Here is a 19,692-nt window from a genome sequence, read left to right on the forward strand (position 1 = left end):
CCAACAAGGCCACACCTACTTCAACCAGGCCACACCTCCTAAATAGTCCCACTCCCTCTGAGCCAAGCATTCAGACACACGAATTTATGGGAGCCAATTCCTATTCAAACCACCACAGCAACCAAGAGGTGATTCTATTCTCATTGGCAATGTTGCCAGTGACACCATCTCTGTCTGAGTGTCGACTTGTGAATTCTACTGTGTAGCCATCGGTGAGCTCATGCTTGTCCCTGACTGGCCTGTGATGTTCATTTCTTCAGACAGGACTCAGATCACTGGCTTTGTCGACCTTTCCTGGGTTGTTTTGTTTTGTTTCAGCCCTTCAAAGAAAAGGATGCAGAATGTGACCAACACAGCGATTGCGCTGAGCTTCCTGGTTTACTTCGTGTCTGCTCTCTTTGGCTACCTCACTTTTTATGGTGAGCATATTCTTAAATTCTTAATTATGTGACAGAAGAAGGACAGATGTCCTCACCCTGCCTGAGGCTTCCCTTTCTGCCTTTTGCTGGGAAGGTCATCTGTTCAGGTCATTTCAGCACTGTGGCGAATCTGACAAATCAGGCTTAAGATTAATCATCACTTTGTAGGCGTACAGGAATTTTGTCCTCTTTTGAGACGTTTGTCTTTATTTTTAATTGCGTGCATATGTTTGTGTCTGAGTGTGAATCTGTGTGTGGAGGTGCAGTGCCTGTGGAGGTCAGAGGAGAGTCCCTGGAAGCTGGAGTTACAGGTGGCTTTGAGGCAGGAGTGTCCAACTCCTGTTCTCCGTGAGAGCAGTACACGTTCTTACCCGCTAAGCCATCGTCAAGCCCTAACATGTTTTTTTTAATTTTTATATAAAACTTCAAGCACTATCGGTGTCTCTGTAAAATAGTGCTTTGGGTCTTTTTAAATTGTATATTCAGGGCGGGGTGGGCATGGTGGTAGCCCACACCATTAATCCCAGCACTCAGGAGACAGGGCCTGGTGGATCTCTTGAGTTTGAGGCCAGCCTGACTACAGAGTGAACACCAAGACCAGCCAGGGCTACACCGAGAGACCTTATATATATAAAAAAAAATTACACATCCAACATGTTAGATGCTAGGTGATAAGCTGAGGGCGTAGGAGAGTAAACCACGTCAATAATTACAAAGGGGCAACTCCAGAAAAGACAATGGAGTTCACTCAGCTGTGCACATCTCTGCCTTCAGACTTCATTTTCACAGCCTGTGCTCACAGGGCTGCCTCTGCTTCACAGGGCCTTTCCTTCAGATTCCTTACAGACACTTGTAACAGTATAAAGCCAGGTTCTCTCTTGTTTGTTTTTGAGACATTTCCTGCATAGTTTGTGGGGTTTTTCCTTTTTCAACAAGAATGTTCGGAACAAAAACAAAGTCTAGAACAAGAAAGAGAAGATGAGCAGAATTTGCAACAGTCGCACACAGCACCCAACACTCAGCCCGCCCAGTTTTGCAAGCATTCTTCATAAATGTTTTCATAGTAACCGCGAGTAGTTGGCTGTCACTACTTGGGGAGTGTATCTGTTGGTGACCTGCATCATGGCTTTGTGCACCTTTCTGGTTTTAGACTCCTGTGTCACCTTTATTAATACTTATCTCCCTGTTCTCCCAAGCTGTCTTTATACCACTGCCCTTCCCAGGCCCAGACAGAAGAGCGTTGGTTTTGAAATCCTATAAACCTGCCTCATGTAACTAATCCCAAACGCTAACTGGCTCTCTGACCTTGAAGGGAGCCGACACCTTGAATTATCCTCAGTGCTAATCCACAGTGTGAGCATAACGTGTAGGGTTGTAGTGAGACAGAAACAGTTCCCTGTGCAGCCCTACTGCAGCGTTCGGCACATAATAATCCCAAGCGAGAGCTGTTCACAGGAGCACACTACCATCATCCTCCATCACCCTCACTGCTGTAACTTATTCTTCACTCACGTTGGATGTACACACGGGTACATGTCTGCACATGTGCAGGTGGAGGTCAGAGGACAAGCTCAGGTGTCGTTCTCAGGAGCCTTCCGCTGTGGTTTCTGAGGCCGAGCTTCACACTTGGCCTGGAATTTACAAGTAGGGTAGACTGGCTGGCCAGCAAGCTGTAGGACTCTGCCTGTCTTTGCCTCCGGGGACTCGGGTTATAGCACACACCACCACACCGGATTTCTTTAAAGACTGAGTCTAAGGATTGAACAGAGACCCTCATAGCTGCAGAGAAACCATTTAGCAACCGAGCCCTCTCTCCGGCACGGCTTCTCTGTGTGCGCTCTGTGGCATGGCGCTTCCTGTGTAGGAGCCATTGCTGTGCTGTTTCCAGTGTGGACACATTTGCAGTTGTTCTCTATGTTCCTCCTCCTTGTCCGTTATTTCCATAGTAACAAAGGCAGCCCTGCATTAAGCTTGCATTTATTTACTCCTGCTGCAGGGCGAGAGTACTGAGTTCTGTGTGTATCATCCAGAAAAACCATCCTTCCCAGGCTGAGCACTGTGCCTGCAGCCAGGACAGTGAAAGTGAGGCAGATTGTCAGCTTGTCCTCCTCATCCAAACAAAACAAAATCTCTAAATACACATGTTGCATTTTTGGCTGTTAGGTTTACTAGTTTAGAGACGTGAATGCAGTCAAACCTTTCTTTAGTAAGATCCTAAAAGTGGGCTTCTTGGCCTTTAAAAAGGTACATTGTGCCACAATACCTGCATATATTTTTAATTGCAATTATCACCCGTTATAAACACTGCTGGGATTATCACTTACTGGGACTAAAAGAGTTTCAATTTATGAATCTTGATGAGTTTAGAATATTGGGTGTCATGCTCAGTGAGTTTTGAATTTCAGGGTATTTCATGATCAATTTTCAGATCAGTGCTACTCATCCGGTGTTGGTTTGGGGAATCTTCAAGTTGATTGGAGCCTAATAAATACAGACCCTCCCCCTCCCTGTAGGTCAGTAGAACAACATGGAGGAAATCTCCAGTCTCCACTGACATCCAGGATTACTAGGAATAGTCATGTGACTCCCATGAACTGACATCCAAGATGACTAGGAATAGTCATGTGACTCCCATGAACTGACATCCAGGATGATTGGGAATAGTCATGTGACTCCCATCAACAACTGGGTGCTTCCAACTCTAGAAAGTCTAACAAGGAATGCCTAGGCTGCAGTGGATTCACCACTGAGCCGACATCTAAGAGTCGGGTGTTTTACTAAGATTGCCTTAGTCCTCAGAAGTAAGACGGGTCTGTTTAGATTGACTAATGAGGCCACCACCTTCAGATACAAAGTGGAGCTGAAGCTTGAATGCTCTCTTTCTTCCTCCAAATCTCCAAAGTCTTCAACACTCTGCTACCTTTGGAAAACAGAAGGCCCAGGCTGCGTTCCTTTGTTACGGGCTCTAATTAAAGTGAACTTTAGGAAACCATAGCTTCTTACCTTAGCCCCTGTCGTATGTTTGTCTGTTCTCCATACAGATGAAATGTTTCCTAGACGGATTGTCAAGTAAAGCTGTCTGGGTGCCTCTAACTTAGCCCCTACTCCATAGCCTGCGAGCTTCCCGATGCTGTGCAGCTGACAGGATGGCACCGTGGGTAGGCAGCTGACAGTTGACGGCCCCTCCCACAGGCGGAAGGCTCTCAGGTGATAGTGTGTTCCATGCAGCACTTCTTTTTCCCATTGTTAATCACAATAGAGAAAAGCCTTCCACTGTGGCTTTTAATTGTACCCTAGGCTGTCAGTGTCAGCAGGAAATGGCCAGTTTGGTAGGCCCCACCTAAAGTCCAGGCGTACAATTCATCTTTTTAGGTTAGCAGTTTTATCCTAGATCAGTTAAGTGGCCTGTCCTGGAATTAAAGACAGCTCTCTAAATGCACGCCAGTATTCTTTCTGATACCTCATGGAAATTTTCCTTGGTGTGTTAAATGCAATGCCACTGATCCAAATGACTTAAAAAATGGTGATTAGGTCCTTTTGGATATTTGTGACACTTTCTCTGAGTCCAGATAAGTGTGTTATAATCCGTTCCTTAGATAAGAATGAGAGTGGCAAATTCAGAAGGTTTTCACCTTGGGAAAGGATTTCTAGTAAATGGAGTTATTAATACTTCTAGAACTGATTGGAATCTTTATCTAGACGCTCAAAGCTTAGTTAGTATTGTTATTATGACTTCTGTCATAATTATGACATACCATATTATGACTTCTGTCAGACTAAAGGGATCTCTCAGTATCAACCACATTAATACTATTGGTTCTAATCTCAGATGCTAAAGAGGAAAGTGCTCCTCTGGTGAGCCCGGCCAGTGCCCAACGTTGGGTAACCGGGCGTTTTAATGTCTGCGAGCTTGTTAAGCAAGAAGTGTTAATGGCTCATTTTACGACTCGGAGGATGGAAATGAAGTAGTTTGCCATATTTCTCCAAAGACTCTCAAGTATCTCACAGGTTTGGAAATAGCATCCAGATTTCCTGGTTCTTCCCAGTTCTCCTACGTAGCCCAGCTCTTCACTCTTCATTTCTGTCTGTAGCACTGTGGGCAGTTCGCTCTCTCCTGTCCCCGAGGTTGCTAGCCTGGTTCAGAGCCTCCATTACTGTAGTCTCCGTTACTTTAGTGATGATGGCACTGATTTCTGGGTTTTGGTTTCTGATATTTTTCGTCCACTCTGTGCTTGTGTGTAGTCCACACCATAAAACACTCCTCTTCCTCTCTTATTACATTCCTCATTGCTGCAACAAAATGCATGAGGTGCACAGCAACCTGAGGAGAAAGGCTCTACTCTGACTCACAGTGGCCAGAGCCGGTGAGCAGAATCAGGGGTAATGAGGTCCTGTCCAGCACTGGCTTCTCTGTTATACAGTCCAAGGGATTTAAAAACTCGGTCCTATTTAAGTCCAAACTGACCTTTGTCCATAGGTCCTGAGGTGTGGTTGAACACTCTCATTCTTCCTAGCTGACCTGGGTGAGAGAGACAGTGCAAATGGAAGGAAGCTGCCAGGTAGAAAGCCTGGTCGGCCTCTCTCAGTCCTGTCTGAATGGACCTGACTTACTAAGCGAGCCATTGTCTTAACCCTTTGTTCTTCCTTTTACTCAAGACGGAAATGGACAAAGCTGATACTATGCCCAAAACTCTCTGCAGAGGTGGAAGCAGTCCCTGGAGTAGAGTCCTACACACAACACCAGGAATCTGAGAAATGCTGGTGTTGAAGGTCACTTTATCACAAAAGTGTGGGGTGCTCTGCCCTGCCCCCTGCTATGTGTTCTGGGGCAGACTGCTTGGTGCTCTTGAACCTTCCTATCTCATATTGCTACGGTGACCAAATTCACCAGTGCCCGTGTAAGCACTTTACAGACACGTGTGTAAACCCTTTCCTTAACTGTATGGACAAGTTCTAAAGAGTTTGCTTTGGTTTGTGTTTTGTTTTCTTTTGTCTTTGTGATTAGGCCTCACCGGCCTGGAACATGCTAAGTAGACCAGGCTAGCCTCACACTCACAAAGATCCACCTGCCTCTGCCTCCCCATTGCATGATTACAGCCATGCACAACCACATCTGGTTAAGGAGATACTTTTAAATATGTTTTAGTCGTAATTTTGGAGATTCTGTGTGTCCTGATTTAAAAATTTTTTAAAGGAGTATAAAAGCATTTACATGGGCTAGTTAGATGTCCCAGAAGGTAAAGGCACTTGCCACCAAGCCCAGTGACCAGAGTTTGATCCCAGGACCCACGTGGCAGAAGGAAAGAACCCATTCATGCATGTTGTCCTCTGAGCTCCACTTGTGTGCAATGGCACAGGCACCCCCAAATAAGGAACTAAATTCTGTAATAATAATGTAAAAGTGTAACACATCTCAGAAAGTAGCATGCATTTCACGAAAATACTCAGCATCTTTGTATGTCCTAGTACAGAGAGAAAAAGGCCAGAAAGTAATTTCAGAATGGTATGCAAGCCTAGTACGAACCAGTAATACAACAGAAAATAATTTCGGTATTATTGACATCGTGGTACGAAGTTTACTTTTTGACCCTGATTGCTGCTGCTGTTGTTTTAATTTATGTTCAGACAAAGTGGAGTCAGAATTACTGCAAGGTTACAGTAAATACTTGCCACATGATGCTGCTGTCATGGCTGTGAAGTTATGCATACTGTTTGCTGTGCTTCTGACAGTCCCTCTAATCCACTTCCCTGTAAGTATGCCTAAAGGTTTTGTTGCTTGGTGTCGTGGCTCCCTAATATGGCAACACTAATGCTTTGCAGACCAGAACCTCTGAATCACATCTAGCCTTGTGTATCTTATTCATTTGTCAAGTAATTGATCCAAGACCTCATACTAGCATATGGTCCCATGAAAGCCCAAAAATAACAGTGAACCTCCAAGCTAATTTGTGCTTTCTGAGATTTCGTTTAGATTTACCTCTCCCTCAGTTTTGTTTCCAATTTAGAGACTAGAGTTCTGAAGTTTTAGGGGTTTTTCTTGAGGGGGGGAGGCGGTGTCTTCCTATATTCTGTTTTCAAAAGAATGTGCACAAAGAGGAGAAAGTCGATTCAGCAAAAATAAACCCCTCGTGGTCTATTGCTTCTTCCCACAGGGGAAGCCGGCCACTCGTAGGCTTTAGACTCGTAGGCTCTAGCATTTAAGAGGCAGAGCAGGTTCCCATTCTGCATCCAGTTGCTACACATAAGAATCTTAAGAATTTCCATGAAAATGAAAACAACAGCTTCGGGTAGAAAGCTTCTGCCTGGGTGTCTTGAACTCACATGAGTTCTTAGAGACTGGGGCCTCCAGGAATCCCTGCCCCTCCCTGTGAGACCGCAGGATCAGGGGTCCAGCCAGGGCTAGATAAACTTGTGGGCTGTGATTGCCAGCGGCCTGCCCTAGCAGTGGAAGATGTGGGAAACGTTTTTGTCTTTCATGCCGTGAAACAGATAACGAAAATAAAACAGAAAATGGGGTTTCTTTTCCACGCATGTTTTGTTTTGTTTTTTTTCTACTTGAAAGTTTTTCTGTTGAATTTGATGAAAATTGTCCTTTGTGATTTCATAACACAGCGTGATTGCTTGTAATTCTTTAAATTATAAAACCTGGAAAAATCGCCTGTGAAACTTTCGTGTGGAATTTAAGAAAAATATTTTCTATGAAGCTCACTCAGAAAGGTTTATGTGTATAAAAACACCACATAATGATAGTTTATGCTGTGTCTGGGGAATATGAATGGTTTGGGGTAGGAATATTATGGTTACTGTACACGTGTTTCTCTAAGCAAACACCCTGCCCTTCCTCCTTTCCCTTTGCCTCAACTTCTTTCCTGCTATACAGGCCAGAAAAGCTTTGATGATGATACTTTTCTCAAACTATCCATTTTCCTGGATCCGGCATTCTCTGACCACATTAGCGCTCAACATCATCATTGTTTTACTTGCAATATATGTTCCTGACATTAGAAATGTATTTGGTGTAGTTGGTAAGTTTTCCACTTTGAAAAAAAAAAACAAAACACGTAATAAAAGGGATGGGGAAGTCTCATGGGTGGTAGAGCAGCTCCCAGTGTGGGTAGATTCCTTAGATTGGATTTCCAGCCCCACAAAAGTAAGAGGGATAATAAAGTCATCATTCTCACATGAGCTGACACGGTTTCTCTTCCCCTCTACCCTTGCAGGCGCCAGCACATCGACATGCTTGATTTTTGTGTTCCCAGGATTGTTTTATCTTAAACTCAGCCGAGAGGATTTTCTCTCATGGAAAAAGCTTGGGGTAGGTTGTTTTCAGCTGTTTAAGGAATAGTCTGTTTATTTCTACGTCTACAAAGACAGTATATTGTAATATATACAAAGTACATTTCAGAGTCTGGTGTGATGGTTCATGCTTCTAACCCCAGCTCTTAGGGGGCTGAGGCTGGGGGATTGCTGAGTGTTTGAGGTTAGCCTGAGCTACAGAGTGAGAGCCCGTGGACTGACATTAAGTGGAAATCGGCCGTGGAAGGGATGGGGCTCACACAGCATCTCCTTTGTCTCCACAGGCTTTGTCCCTGCTCAGCACAGGCATTGTGGTCGGAAGCTTCAGTCTAGTGCTCATCATTCTTGACTGGGTCAACAAATGAAATCAAATGTTTTTATTATGAAGAATGACTTACCTCTATAAATAAGGGATCATTATAGAAGGTGCCATATATGAAAATTACACTCTCAGGAAAATTGTTAACAGGAACGCAGGACAGAGTATCAGTGTGAATAGAGCCGTTTTAATTTTAACCAAAATTAGAAATATTCAAAATACTTGAAAAATGCACAGAGTCACTCTTTGTTCAGGAGTTTTGTTTTCTGTGTTTTGTTTTGTGTTTGAGACAGGACCTAGCAGTGTAAACCAGGCTGGCCTTGAACTCGAGGTGGTTTTCTGTTGGGAATTGGTTCTAATGCTTTGTCTTAACTCGCCTCTTCTCCAGGCCTGAGGGTCCCTGCCCCCAGCTGGCTTCCACTGGTAATAAAGAATTGCTGTATAGCCAATGGCTGGGCAGGGAGATGGGGCAGGACTTTTAGATTGTGTGGGCAGAGGACAGAGGGAGAGGGAAAGAGGAAGAGAATCGTCCTGACTCTAGGCAGAGGGATCATATTTAAGAGCTGCAGAAGAAAATTATCCAGCAACATAGGTGAAAATGGAATGCGACCCTGGGGGGTAGGGGGTAGGGGGGTGCTGCCCAATAGGTAACAGGGCAGCAAAGATAAAACATAAATTTAGAAGGTGTTAAGCCAGGAACACTGGAGGGTAATATATTATGCTAGCCTCAGAGAGGATTAGAGATGCCCAGCCATTGAGCTAGTCAAGGCATATCAAAGTTATACATCAAAAAGATGTATACATCTTTCATTTGAGAATCCAGCTCAAAGCCAAAGTGGGTTAGCCCATACACCACTACTACAGTCTGCCTGCTGCTGTTTCCTGCCAAGTGCTGGGGTTAGAAACTGGGCCACCATCCTGGCACATGCCTGGCACTTGTGACTTTTAAAAAAAGGAACCTTTATTTATTTTTTTAGAGTAGTTTTACGTTTTCAGATATATGAGCTGATGAAACGAGGGACCCCATGTGACTCCTTACTCCAACTCTAGCTTTTTCCAACCTGAATGCCTTGTGTCCGTGTAGCATGTGTTTCACCCAGGGAGGCCAAGTCCATGGTTGACATCAGGGTTATTCTTGGCCACTACTGATCTTCCTACCAGAATGCCATGATTGGGATCATGTAGGACTGAGTGTCATTTTCAGGCTGACTTCATTGATTTAACAGCCTGTTCCTTTTAGTACTGAGTAATGTCCCATTGTATGGATGTATACGTCCATTCACCGCATGAAGACCTTTCTACTGCTTCTAAGTTTTGCCAACCATCAATAAAGGTGCTAAAAATGTTTGTGTGCCTGCTTTCACAATCATGTTCTCAGTTTTGGGGGGTAAATACCAAGGACCATGTGCTACATTGCGAAGGTATATTTAGTTTATAAGAAACTGCCAGCTGTCTTCCAAAGCAGTGTGCCATCTTGCGTTATTGCCAGCAATGAGCCAGCATCCTGTAAGGACACATCCTCACCAGCGTTTGGTGTTAGTGGGTGTGGTGCGCGCTCGCCAGTGGAATGGGCTGTAGTGGCATCTCTGCTTTGAGAGTCCCTAATGGCGTGCTATGGGCACTGCACACATGTCACTGACCTCTGCATAGTCTCTTAGATGAGTGTCTACCTCTTGCCCGTTTTTAAGTTGCTTGCTCATTGTGGATGTTACATCTTTGTGAGTGTTGGATGTTTGTCTTTTATGAGACGCGGATTCGCCAAGATTTTTCCCTCAGTCTGGGCCATGCCTTTCCATTTTTCTAACAAACTTTCATAGAGAAAAAAAAATTAATGTTAAATATAATGAATCGGAGACTAGAAAGACGACTCAATGGGTAAGAGAACTTACTCATTGCTCTCCCAGAGGACTCAGGTTCAATTCCCAGCACCCACATGACAGTTAACAACCAACTGTTACTCCAGTCTCAGGGATCCAACACCATCTTCTGACCTCTGTAGGCATGAAGCACACACATGGTATTAGCAATCTGTCTAAACCCCGCCCCACAGTTACCTGGCAACAGCCAAATATGCCTGACTCACTATAAAAGGGGCTGCTTGCCCCCCTTCTCTCTCTTGCTCTCTTTGCCTCTTTGCTCTGTCCTGTCTTCCCTCTTCCCCTTCTCTCCCCATTCCTCCCCACCCCACATGCTCATGGGCAACCAACCTCTACTCTATTTCTCTCTCTCTCTCTTTCTCTCTCTTCCTCTCTCTCTCTCTTCCTCTCTCTTTCTCTCTCTCTCTCTCTCTCTCTCTCTCTTTCTCTCTCTCTCTTTCTCTCCCTCTCTCTCCCTTTTTCTGTCTCTACTACCCTCTTAACTCCCGTTCCCATGCCCTGAATAAACTCTATTCTATACTATACCTCCTGAGGCTGGTCCCTCAGGGGGAAGGGATACCTCAGCATGGGCCTGTGGAGGCACCCCCTTCCCCCATACCTGACTACACATCCACCAAAACATATTCCCTCTCTATCTTTTTATAAACCCAACACATGGTGCATAGACATACATGCAGGCAAAATCCTCACACAACAAGAAAAAATTAGAATATATGTATTGGCCCGAACCAGGAGGAATAAGAGTCCCAAACAGTGAGGGGTTAAGACTGGGGACCAGGACTGAGAAATAAAGGAGATGAGAGGTGAAGCAGACAAGCAATAACTGGGACCAACAAGTCTTACATAAGCTGCTGATGCCATAATCTTGATGCCAAGCTGCTTTATTAAGAAACTCATCATCCTATGTTCTATGTGCTGGAGGGACGGGAACAGGGTCAGCAGAAAGCTAAGTCAGACATGTTGGCAAAGGGAACATGGCATACCTCAGACACAGCTGTCTAAGGACTGATAACCAACCATAGCTGGGGAAGGGCAGGGGCCCAGAAACTAACCCTGACTCTTGAAGTGTTGGCTACAGCCCTAGACAGGCCTCACCAAGTCCATTCCTAGACGAGGACATAGAACTAAACTTCCCTTTGCCCTTCCAGGAGGGCCTTTACGAAAGCCTTGGGTTGCTCTGCCTCCCCACAGCATATAAAGAATCTATTTTTGATTTTTAAGAAATCAGTATATTGTGTTTATATTGATTCTTAGTGTGGGGGTTAATGTGAGTGTCTTGGGGAAACTGAGGCTTCCCCACTGGATATGTCCCAGCCTCCCAATCTTACCTGAGATTTTCCTGTTGATTTTGTGTGATTAAAAGTTCTCCAAACCTCAGTTTGTCATCATGATATGTGACATTTATTCTTGGGAAAGAGACAGATATTGATGGTCTGTCTCATTCGTTGTTTAGAAATTAGTAGAAATTGTAAAACATTGCATTTTGCCCATTGACATGATTCCCAGTTGGAAACTTGAATCTAGGGCTTTCTGCCAGGAGGAGTCTGTGTAAAGGGCCACGGTTGGCAGCCAGCCAGGGTGCATCAGTCAAAACTCTGCTGCAGTTGACTTGTAAAGTAGGGAATTTCATGCAAAGTGAGAATTTACATATATGGAAATGCACACTTTTGCAGGTGTCCCCTTGCCTTCCACTTAGGAAAGAAGCTAAAAGTTGGGTAACAGAGCTTCTCTTTTGAAAAGATCAAAGAGAACCGTTGGCAACTTGGGTGTAATGGGGAGAGGCCAGGATTTGGGCTGATGGGTGCTGGGTTTGGATCTTAATGAAAGTCCTACAAATCTTAACCTCTAAGCTTCTACTTCCAATTCCGGGAAAATGAATTAATGCCCATTTTGTAAGGACTGTGTTGGGAGGGTTAAATACCCTTTGATAAATCTGATGCAGACCAACTAAGCTTTCTTACCAGTGTTTGTCCCTTTTCCCTGTCTGGTCCCTTATGCAAAGCAATAAAATGAAATGACTTTTTACCCAGGGGCATGGAAAGAGGTCTTGGGTTTTTCACCTTCTGTCTTGCCTAGCTTTTACCTTCTGAGTCCCTTTAGCCTTCACCCCTGAGGAGCTGGCCCTGGAAGCGGAGGTTAGTGCTTTCCCACAGCTCCACACCAGCTGTGCTTTCTCTGCTTACATCATTCTGAAGCCGGGCACAGAGCTCGCCCCCAGCCCAGGCAAGCCTGGCCTCTCTCATCAGCTTCAGGTGAGAGTTCATCCATTAACGAGCTACTTGTCCCCTCTCTTTTCTGTTTATGAAATAATGCTCATAGGTGTTCAGCTGCTTAAATAAATCTTAACTCTAGTAATACCAAAATAACCCTAAATCTACAACAGATGCAAGGATGCCCCTGGGGGCAAATGTTAAGTGTGGCGACAGCTGGGCATCAATTAATACTGTGTCACCTGTTCCTAAGACAACAGTGCCCTGGGAGGTTTGGCAAAAGACAAATGCCCTTTGTAACACTGCACAAAATTGAGTTACTATCACGGTGGTGGAGGTGGGCCGCCTTACTTTAACATTCTGTCTTGCCTGGTTGCCTGTTTGAGTCACATTTTCTGTGAGTTTGGAGGAAGCCGATGAGAAGGCCAGCAAGAACCATGACCCCCTCATAACCTTGTCCAAGTACCCCCAGCATTATTTTCTGGGAAATATGGGCCGCCTTCTTATGGGCTTAATGGTCATAATTTATTAGGTAATAACTATTTAAAATAAAAAAAGAAACGCACAAAACACACTTTTCTAACATTTGGAGAGTTATTTGCTAAATTAAAAGACAAAATGCCAAGACTGTAAATTACTTTCATATGTTGGAGGTGAATGTTTAAGTTGTACTTTTTTCCCCTTAACAGAATGTTTACTCATGAGCTTAGCATTTAAATGGTTAAAACAAGCCTTTGAAGTTAACACTCCATTAAGATGAATGGGGGTAATTCACACCTCTGCCGGGGCTGTATTATTTCAGTCTGGCTGTGGAGAAAACAGGACAGCAGAGGGCTGATTTACCGTCCTTTAAACACCCAACTGCTGGAAAGTTTGGTGCTGGTGGTGCTGGTGGTGTGTGGTGGTGGTGCTGGTGGTGTTGTGTGGATAGTGGTGATGGTGGTGGTGGTGTTGTGTGGATAGTGGTGATGGTGGTGGTGGATGGGTGGTGGTGGTGGTGGTGGTGGTGGTGGTGATGGTGGTGGTGGTGGGTGGTGGTGGTGGTGGTAGTGGAGGTTGGGATGGTGGTGTGGTGGTGGTGATGGTGGTGTGGATGGTGGAGGTGTGGTGGTGGTGGTGGTGGTGGTGGTGGTGTGTGGATGGTGGAGGTGGTGGTGGTGGTGGTGGTGACGGTGGTGGTGGTTTCTTTTGTTTGTCTATTTTCCTTTTTCACCTGGAAACAGGATCTTAAAGTCATCACCGTATTTAGGTTCAGAACTGGAGTCTTGAACAATGGTAGATTGTCTACTCGCGTGATTCTGTGTATGGCCCTTGGTGATTCTGCAAGTGACCATTGATGACTGTGGCCAGATCAACTCCAAGCTTTCTGGTTTTGTTCAGCTTCACATTGTACTGTATGCTGTAAAGTGTAGCTTAGTCCCGATGGGGAAGGCAGAGATGGCCTATTTTCAGGTCAATTGACATATGCCTTTAGTAAGTTAAGAATTAATTGACTTTCTTGTACTCTTCAAAACTTTACTTTTGCAACATTTTATGTTCCTGTTTGCCCATATATAAAATAAAAATCTACCTTTGAAAGCCAGCTTTAATCCCAACAGTTTGAGGCAGATGGATCTCTCCGAGTTCAAGGACAGTCTGGTCTACATAGAGTTCCAGGACAGTCAGAACTACTTAGACCCTGTCTCAAAAAGGTAAAAAAGGAAAAAAAAATCAACAACTTTTTTATGACCTTCAGGATGACTCAGCATAAAGGCCCCTGCTAGGTAAGCAAGTAACTCCAGCTCCATGAGGTTGTCCTCTGACCCCTGCAAACCATGGTCTCTCTCTCTCTCTCTCTCTCTCTCTCTCTCTCTCTCTCTGTGTGTGTCTGTCCCTCTCTGTCTCTCTCTGTCTCTCTCTCTCTCCCATCTGTCTCTCTCTCTCTCTCTCTCTCTCTCTCTCTCTCTCTCTCTCTCTCTGTGTGTGTGTGTCTCTCTGTCTCTCTCTCTCCCTCTCTGTGTGTCTGTGTGTGTGTGTGTGTGTGTGTGTGTGTGTGTGTCTCTTCTCTCTCTCTCATACACACACACACACACACACACACACACACACACACACACACGTAGTAAAATAAAGTTTTACTTTATTTTAAAGGGAACTTTCACATTTTCCTGCAGTGGTGAGGCGAGCAGAATGAGGGGGGAAGAGTTCCTTTCTCAACGTATCATTTGTAACAGTTCTCATCTGTGTTTGAAGTGTGTATCCCACTCATTGGAAGTGCTAAAGCCATTTAGCCTTAGAAAGGATTCATTTCAGAGCCTAGGAATAAAATGTTCTTAACGCACATTAAAATGGCTAACATTGTGTGGAAGTTAATGAATTTGAAAGACCTCTCTTTAATGTGGGCAGGTTTCCCTCCCTTTCCCTGCTCTGCATGTTTGCGGGATCAGGTTACTGGGTACCCTGTGGGGAGCTAGGTGTGGAAGTTCCTTCTCCACCCGCTGTCTGCAGTACTGGTGTTGCCAGTGGGATGTGGGGAGATAGAAGGGAGGTTGGAGGAACAAAGGGACTCACCCAAGCTGCACTGGCTTTACCCCGTGAACCGCTCTGCAGCTGCATTGAAATGACCCCCATGCTAAACATGGCAGATTCTGACGTCATAATATTTGACCTTAGGACATCTCAGAACCTTTTCTAATACCGAGATGTTTGTTTTCTCGTTTAAATGAATGATTTCGTCACTCTTTTGCCTGTACTGTGGCAATCTTTCCACAGCGGGGCAGAGAAACTGGAAAAGGAACCCGGTGGAGGATGAGTAGATGAGCAGGCATGCTTTCCTCATGGAGAACCTCTCTTGGTGAGCTATTGTCCCGACTCACCATACTGCCAGCCAAGAAGAGCAGGGAGACTCAGCTTGGCCATCCGCCAAGTGGACAGGTGGGCATGAGAGTTCCCTTTACCTATGGGACAAAGTAAATGAGGAGAAAAGTGGGAGGGGATGGGGGGGCAGGTGGCTGAAAAGACATCTAACATGGGTTAGTATTTAAAAGAAAAGTTAGTGGCCATTAGAAAGATATCTCTCACTTATTTGAATGTATATGTTTATCCATGTCATCAGTGGACGTAAGTGCAGAGGCAAAAGGCTAGGTATGTAATTACCTAATAGTCCCAGGAACTATGCTAGTCCCAAACTCATAACGCTAGGAGCTGGTTGTCCATCTTGCCTGAGAAGAGTTCAGATACAACTTGGACTTCTCTGACAACCTTTCAGATAGACTGAATGGTTGAAACTACTTAAAGGGAAGTAAGTGTGTGTGTGTGTGTGTGTGTGTGTGTGTGTGTGTGTGTGTGTGTGTGTGTTCCTGTGTATAGCAGAGTCCAGAAAAGTGTCACATCTATAAGTCTCTACCTTTGAGGCCTAGTCTCTCTACCACACCCAGCTTGTTACATGAGTGCTGGGTTTTGAACTCAGGTCCTCCCATACCCAGCATTCACATGGCTCTTAACCATCTTTTCAACCCAGTGAGAGGTTCTGGGCCAGGTTTGCCTAGAACTCACTAGCCCAGGATGAGCTCAAATTCCTGGTTATCTTCCTACATCAGACTCCTGAATCCTGGGTGCCGCCATGAGCCACCACACCACACAAGCCTGGCTATCACTGAAGATTTGTGTTACTTGAAAACTAGTTTTCTCCCAGCCAGGAGAAATACGCTTCATTTCTTCAGGTTGTGTGGTAGTTGGGAGAGCTTGAGTAAGCGGTTAACCCTCTGAATATGTACACTTTTATTACGACTGTTCCTCAGACCATATGACTCCCAGAAAGGCTCTCTCCTGCTGCGTCAGCCACTTAGGCAACAGAAGACAGTGTTTGTTCTTGCTCCTCAGCTCTTCTCCCCCAGGAAAGCCATTTTTATTCTATTAACTCATTCTGCGTCTCAGTAGCTTTACATCTTTGGAACATTCCATCCTGTGGCTAACAAGCTACAGGCCTTTTACAGGTGGGTTGCTATATTCTTGAGACCCTGTGTTTAAACTGCGAATTTAAAATATTTAAGTATGAAAGAATGTACACCCTGCTAGAGATGAATGTGAAGTGTCCCCCAAAGGCTGATTTATTAAATGCGTGGTCCCTAGCTTGGCACTAATGGGAGATGGCAGGAGTTGAGAGGTAGGGCACATGAGAGGTCCTCCAGTCATTAGACATGAGCTGGGACCCAACCCCTCTGTGTTTTCATCCCTGAATTCTGTAAAGAGATCCATTTCCTTCACTATACTCCCCTCCCCACGTACATCATGTACTCCACTGTAGGCCTCCTAAAGCAAGGAGACCAAACGGCTGCCACTGCCGCCTGCAACCCGTTTGTTTGCACTGCACAGCCAGAGCTGTCGTTTAAGCATGTGTGATAGTTTGCATCCCATTTACCTTCCTCCAGGCTTCCTGTCTTACTCAGAACAAAATCCGCACTGTGGTCTGTTCACAGGACTCAATTTTTATCCGTGCTGCCAACAGGCTTCCGTGTACAGTGCCACAGTATAGGCACATGGTGCGGCGATGCCTAGAGCTTTCTCATCTGGCATGACTAAAACTGTATACCACTGACCAGTTCCTAGTTCCTCAGCCCTGCAGCCCCAGACCACCCCACTGTCCCCTCCTGGAGTGGACCATGTAGGGACGGTGTATAAACCATCATGTCTAGAGGAGCCTTGTAATGTCTGCCCTTTGGGGCCTGGTTTGTTTGGCTTAGCGTAGTCTCCAGGAGTCTCTCTCTGTGAAGTCTGAATGGCAGTCCTGTATGTACACATCAGGATTTCTTCGTTCATTGACCAGTGGCTGTGGTCAATCTAGGCTTTTTCTGCCTCCTGCCTCTTGCAGACAGTGCTGGGATGACCTAAGGGTACAAACAGCCCTTTTGAGGTTCTGTTTGCAAATATCTGGGTAAGTACTAGGAATGGGAGTGCGGGATCTTGGGGCTGTTCTACTTCTAGTCTCTGAGTTGATCTCTAGCTGCAGTGTCATCGCACACTCCCCCAACGCTGGCTCTGCTTCCCCTACCCTGGCAGCATCTGCTGCTTGTCCTTCTGGCCACAGCCATCGTTACGGGCTGAGATGCTCTGTCACGGGGAGGTTTTGTTTTACCTCTGGGTGATGACTCACGATGTCCAGTATCCTTCTGCAGAGCTTAGCAACTTTTACGTCATCTTTGGAGGAATGTACAGCCTAGTCTTTTTGTTTTGATTTGAATTGATTGTAAATCCAACTATTTGGGGTTACGATTCCTTATATATTTAGGATATTAACCTTTTATCACGTTTATAGCTTATAAATATTGTCTCTTGGTCTGTGGCTGCCTTCATTCCCTGACAATTGTTTCCATCTATTGTTTTGGGAACCAAAGCCAAGGTCTCGTGTATGTTAGGTCAACTCTCTGGGGTGTTACCCATTCCTGGTGATTAGCTCTTATAATTGGTCCTCGGTAAATACATACGAGCCCTTCCCTCACGGCACATTTAGAAGATTCTCTTGTGGCTTTTATGAATGGTGTGTGAGAATTGCCCCTTTTGCCTCTCTGCTGTTCCCATACGTGATTTGTAGGTAAGATGCTGTATTAGCCTGCTTTGCCGAAGGCTTGCTCATTTACAATAAACAGAATTAAGTTGGTCACAGCCCTAGAGACCGGAAAGTGCAGTATCCAGGTATCGCTGGAGCAGGTGTCTCCTGAGGGGCTGCCTGGTCTCCTGTCCAGAGATGACGCCCAGGACACTGTACCCTGCAGCGGGGAGAAGCTATTCTTATAACAAAAATGTGCAAATGCCACAGAGAAAAACGCAGTCCCCTCTCTACCAACGAGGGTGGAGTCTTCAAGACCCCATCACCTTAAATGCCCGGCCATTTTCTAAAACCATTCCCCTGGGGCAGGCATTTCAGAAAGACAGCGCAAGGACAAACAGGAAACAGGAGGAAGACATTATTACTGCTCTTCCCTGATTCTGGATCCTCAGTGACATGGAGGCAAACAAATCCTTGGTTCTGTTATCTGTTAGGTTAGTTTGAGTCTCAGCCTTAAGGTTTAAGCTGGCACCAAAGACACCCAGTCCCCTCTGCATGCCATAACTCAGGAGATCATGATTTTATTTTTTGATTGTTTACTGTAAATTAAACAGAAAAGTTACTCCTCGAACATACCCTACCTTTTCATTATAAAAAATTTCAAACATGAGTATGAATTGAACTAATCTGCCCACATACACATCATTGAAAGTCAACATGTGTTCTAATTTGAGTTGTTACCCATGCTTAAATTTATTTTTAAAAGATTTTTATTTTATCATTTATTTGTATGTCTCAGTGTGCACCTCTGTACAGGGGTCCTTGGAAGCCAGAAAGCCTGTTGGGTCCCCTGGAGCTGGTGTTATAGGCAGTTGTAAGCTGTCTGGTGTGAGTACTGGGGACCTCAGAAAGAGCAGCAAGCACTCTTAACAGCTAAGCCATCTCTCCAGCCCCACAAATTAAACTTCTATGTAAATATATGTACAGGATGATTTTCAAGAACGTGTCTGACAGCCGACCAAGCAGTAAATTTAAAACTGTTTTATTAATTTCACCATCTATCTTAGCTCAGGCTGCCATTATACCGTAATATAGATAAAATGTCATATGGAGACAGTTTAAACAGCAGGAAACATGCTCACACAGTGCAAGAGGCTGGGAAGACAGAGATCAGGGAGTGATCGATCGATCGATCGATCTGGTGTCTGTTGAGAAGGCTGAACAAGGCTCTGGATGGCCTCCTCTGTGCCCTTGATCCCATCCTAGGGGTTCCACATCTTAATCCTAGTTACTCCCCAAAGACTGCATCTCCAAATACCATCAAAGTGGAGAGGGGGTTTGGTACGAATTTGGAGGTCTGTGGAGGACAGTCCGGTCTAAATCTCCATCTGTGAGCAGAGTTCCAAGGTGCGGTCCTGCCTCCCTCCCTAAAGAGAACAGCTATTTGGTTACATCTTTTTCAATGTATCCCAAAGACCATCCAATGGAGGGTAGTGAGAGCAAACAGCCAGCCCCTGAGCTCTTCTCAGCAAGGAAGGGGTGAAGATGTCCTAGGAAAATACCCTGATAAGCCATTGGAAGATGAACGTGAGACGATTTGTGGTCTTATAACAAGGAGTGGACCAAGTCCCAGAGGATTGTGTAGGCGTAAATGGTTGATTTTGCATTATGTATATTTTGCCTTAGAGAAAAAAAGTGAGCTTCCGTGAGGATGGGTTGGGAGGAGAAGGGAGGGAGATACACCCCTGACTGCATCACAGTGTGAAGAAAAACCAAGGGCAGGGCAGAGAGAGACCAGCAGCAGAGACTGGGGTGGAGAACAGAAACTGCAGGGCAGTGGAAGAACAGAAGTGTTTACGGCTCTGTTTAACTTGCCTGCCTCCACCCTCCAAAGCCAGTAAAGTCAGTTATGTGTAAAGAGAGAACTTTGTATGTAAACCTACATGGACACAGCAGCGTGCTGGCCCCATGATCCAGACACCCTAGCGAGGAGGGGATGCAACGCTAGAGGTAACCAGTAAACAACTCGAGTGGCCTACCTGCTTCC

General features: G+C 45.2%; 2 protein-coding genes across 4 annotated transcripts in view; one reads left to right on the forward strand and one right to left on the reverse strand.

Annotated features, from left to right (window-relative positions):
- Slc38a6 (solute carrier family 38 member 6) overlaps positions 1-9,381 on the forward strand; it is a 61,698-nt gene extending 52,317 nt beyond the window's left edge. For all 3 annotated transcript variants that reach the window (XM_032907930.1, XM_032907932.1, XM_032907933.1), the window contains exons 12-16: positions 319-419; positions 6,045-6,169; positions 7,300-7,444; positions 7,640-7,734; positions 8,000-9,381. In XM_032907930.1, coding sequence (XP_032763821.1) covers positions 319-419; positions 6,045-6,169; positions 7,300-7,444; positions 7,640-7,734; positions 8,000-8,080 — 547 coding nt within the window. In that variant the 3' untranslated portion in view covers positions 8,081-9,381. The remainder of the gene's footprint in view (positions 1-318; positions 420-6,044; positions 6,170-7,299; positions 7,445-7,639; positions 7,735-7,999) is intronic.
- The window catches only part of LOC116905161 (60S ribosomal protein L26-like), a 48,917-nt gene that overhangs the window by 21,996 nt on the left and 7,229 nt on the right, over positions 1-19,692 (reverse strand). The gene's annotated exons all lie outside the window — the stretch shown is intronic.

Source organism: Rattus rattus, chromosome 7 (genome assembly GCF_011064425.1).
Source record: "Rattus rattus isolate New Zealand chromosome 7, Rrattus_CSIRO_v1, whole genome shotgun sequence".
Taxonomy (NCBI): Eukaryota; Metazoa; Chordata; class Mammalia; order Rodentia; family Muridae; genus Rattus; species Rattus rattus.